At 40.4% G+C, this 3,707-nt stretch overlaps 1 protein-coding gene across 1 annotated transcript; it reads left to right on the forward strand.

The window, feature by feature from the left end:
* The first annotated feature begins 250 nt into the window (after positions 1-250).
* Positions 251-2,512, forward strand: LOC143854155 (plant UBX domain-containing protein 10-like). The gene is made up of 4 exons (XM_077363978.1): positions 251-1,125; positions 1,208-1,381; positions 1,516-1,716; positions 2,112-2,512. The coding sequence occupies exons 1-4, from the start codon at positions 586-588 to the stop codon at positions 2,340-2,342; spliced, it is 1,146 nt and encodes a 381-aa protein (XP_077220093.1). The 5' UTR covers positions 251-585; the 3' UTR covers positions 2,343-2,512.
* Positions 2,513-3,707: the final 1,195 nt, after the last annotated feature.

Here is a 3,707-nt window from a genome sequence, read left to right on the forward strand (position 1 = left end):
TTGGGATAAAATTCGACATAGGAAAAGGAGAAATTTGAGAATGATTCAGAAATGATATCAGAGCAATTTCAAAAATAAAAAAGAATACTAAAAACTAAGGAAAGCACTGAGTTAAAAAAAGAAATGCAAGGAATAAATTGAAAGGGAATAGATTTTCATTTTCTATGGTGGAAGAAAAAGAGCTTAAATTTGAAACTTAAAAAAACAATGCAAGGAATAAACTGGCACATCACTTGCTAATGAAATGCAGAAATCACTGCTGGTAAAGCAAAAGCAAAAGTGGTAGATACCATATCAGTTCAATCTTTCTCAAAAGGAAAGCATAAGCTTCATAATGACACCAACTTTTCGTTTTGGCCCATGACCACTAAGAAAGCAGTACCACAAATCCTTGGTTAAGGCAATGTTCCAGCAATCAACTCCTCGTTTGATGGAGGCAAGATTATAAAGAAGCCCACGTCTAGGCAATGCTCTATACTCTAAGCCTTGAAATGGAGTGATCTTCATACCTTCCTGACTTCCAAAGGTTTATAAAATAAAACCAGAGCTATAAAAGTTTGCAAGCATCAAGCCAGCTTTCCAAAGATGACAACACAAGAAAATATGAGAGCAGAAGAGGGTTCTCCCCGAAACAGGTTCGTTCGAAGGATTGTAAATCTCCCAACCAGCATAATAGATGGCGTCTCAAGAGCAATGGGTCAGGGAATGACTCTAATTGGCGTCGGAAGGAGAAACCAAAAGGTGCAGTTCCAACAGTCCAGAGAAGCTCCACTAGCTCCAGAGGAATGGGTTTTCCTCACAAGCTTTGAGCAGCAGTATGGTTTCTCCCATCCATTCTTCTATGCCTGCCCATTTGTTAAAGCTCTGAATATAGCAAAAGAGGAATCAAAGTTTTTGTTTATCTATCTTCACTCACCAGAACATCCCTACACGGCTCAATTCTGTAGAAAGACTATCTGCTCAGAGCTGGTAGTACAGTTTCTGGATGCAAACTTTGTTTCTTGGGGCGCTATTGCAAGCATAGGAGAAGGATGGCAGATGACAGCGGCACTGCGAGCAGCCAGTTTCCCATTCTGCGCAATTATTGTTCCTTCTGACGGTGATAGCATAGCAGTCCTGCGGCAGGTGAATTGCCTCATGACTCCCTTCTCTTCTTAACATTCTCCAACAAATGACATAAAGCTCTCATTTTCCTGCTTGTAATCAGGTAGAGGGGCCGGTGTCACCTGCTGAACTGGTGGAGATGTTACAGAGGACAATTGAGGAGCAAGGGTTTGCTTTCAGGACTGCAACGGCAGCGGAAAGTGAGATGAGAGGCACATACCATCAGCTAAGGCAGGAACAAGATGCCGCATATCATGCTGCACTTCAAATGGATAAGGTACCTCTGCCAATACCTGCAGATAGAACTCAATCTGATATCACTGAGATATGCCAAATTTTATGGCTATCAAGAAAAGGAATCTTAATTAGATCACATAACAGTAATGTGTTAACGAAGTTTATGGTTTCTAGGAAAAAGACAGAATCCGGGAGATGGAAACAGCCACAGCAGTTCAAATTCAGAAGCCAGCCAAAGAATGGAAGGCTGATATCGAAAAGCCAAAGAGAAATCACGCTACCATAAAACAATCAGGCGGTAAAACAATTAGCACTGCAAAGGAAGCACAGCAGAAGGAAACCACTAATCCCAAGAAGGATCTGTCTATTACACAGGTATTGGGAGAATTGATTCATTAAGCTATAAGACCCAGGTAGAGATGACCCCACACTGAAAGATACAAAAACAGCCACACACACTGCAAGAAAGAGTTGGATCACAGAAACACCCACACACTACAAAAACACTCCAAACCAAAAGATAGAAAAACAGCCACACACTACCTCGAAGTCACATTACAGAAACACACACACACACACTACGAATATCACTCAGGCATAAAAGAGGGACAGGACACTCCTATGCAAAAACTGCATTTTATGTTAATTCATTCCCTAGCTTAAGTATCCACTAGATTGTTTGTAGTTCCAGGTATGTGTCTAGATGAGGAAATCAACTTCAAAAGCAATTATCAACAAACAGATCTGACGCATGACCAATGGATTTGCAGATACAGATACGATTTCCGAACGGGACAAGGAAAGAACGGAGCTTCCTTTGCTCCGACAAGATCCAGTCATTATACAGATTCATCGACTCGCTTGACTTACCTGGAATAGGAAGCTATCAACTAATATCCAACTTCCCAAGGAAAGTTTATGGCTTAGAGAATATGGGGATGACTCTCAAAGATGCTGGACTCCATCCTAGAGCAAGCTTGTTCCTGGAGCTAGTGGAGTAATACCTGAAGGCTTTGTAAGGAAATCACCAGCAGAATGTTCAGTGATGCAAACAATAGATATGCTTTAAACATGCTATATAGTGGATGTCCTTTTGTTTTGGTGAGTGCTTCCGTCTTCATTGTAACTACTAGAGTTCAGACTAAGAAATTATTATTATTTTTTAAAGATATCTGATTAATTACAATAAAAGATTAAAATTACACAAAAAGGACAAGGATAGGCTGGAATACTAAAAATATCTGGAAGCACTTGACTAAGTCAGGCGATTGGATTAGTCATTGGCGCTTCTAGGAATATGCAAACAAAAGTTCTTGCCTACATGAGTCAATAATGCCATCATATGTACTAGGCAAGCTTCCAGGCCCATTCCCCTTTCCCTGTTGCCCATGAGACATATTGGAAGAAACACTTTCCACAGCAAGAGCCCCTTTTAAAAGGTCAATAAAAATGCTAATGTCCATATGAAGAAAATCAAAGACAATCTAAATGAGAACAGCATATATTCTGTTTTATAATTTCAACCATAATCAATTGATTCACCTCTGATGTCCAGTAATGAGGTGCCTTGGTTGGTGGGTGGGTGGGTGTGTGTGTTGGGGGGTGGTGGTGGGAGAATTGATTCACCTCCGAGCCAATCACATTCTCATTTAAGGATGAGTTCTAAGAATGGATTTCACATTAAACTTGTGAGTTCTGTGTAAGACAGTTCACGGCCAACAAACATTACTGGTGCTACAGAAATGTTCACCATGGAAACTGCTGCTTGAAACTGCATAGGGGTTTGGTCTATGCCACACAGACTCAAAACACTTCAGAAGAAAATGGTTATGAACTCATCATGACTGTGATTAAACGCATTGTCATCACTAGAATCAAATTTTGTGAACAGGATTCCATTGATCAACTTGACATTAGGTGCCAGAGAGCTCAGCTAAATTTTACACGAGGTGAGCAAAAAATTGATCTATCAACCAATGAAATCATCAAAATTGCCTTCTAAAATCCATCAAATTAAAGAAAAAAAAGATTGTGCAATTATTAAAACGTGGTAGTGCAAATATCAGTGTGTGCGCGCATGAGTGGATTTGCTAGGGACTCTCGCAGAAAGGCATTTGCGGTCGTCTGTTGCCATCCTTAGCCATTTCCAAATTCAGTCCGGTAGGCCAGGTGAAAAACCGCATAACGATCTGCCAGCCTTAGCCATTTCAAGATTCAATAGATCGGAGGGTTAGAATCAACCTATAGAAATAATTTTTGGGGTACAACCTATTTAGGCTGTGGCCCATCTAATGGACGGTTTGTATCATCCTATGGTGCTGGTCATACCGTACTTTTAATAAAGTGAGGAGTGCCCTCATCAAAAT

Source organism: Tasmannia lanceolata, unplaced genomic scaffold (genome assembly GCF_043159265.1).
Source record: "Tasmannia lanceolata isolate RefF3 unplaced genomic scaffold, GAP_Taslan_0.1 ptg000020l, whole genome shotgun sequence".
NCBI classification, from domain to species: domain Eukaryota; kingdom Viridiplantae; phylum Streptophyta; class Magnoliopsida; order Canellales; family Winteraceae; genus Tasmannia; species Tasmannia lanceolata.

Coding starts and splice junctions, on each gene's coding strand:
- LOC143854155 (XM_077363978.1), top strand. CDS start 586: ATGACAACACAAGAAAATATGAGAGCAGAAGAGGGTTCTCCCCGAAAC. Junction 1,126..1,207: donor GCATAGCAGTCCTGCGGCAG/GTGAATTGCCTC, acceptor GCTTGTAATCAG/GTAGAGGGGCCGGTGTCACC. Junction 1,717..2,111: donor AGGATCTGTCTATTACACAG/GTATTGGGAGAA, acceptor ATGGATTTGCAG/ATACAGATACGATTTCCGAA.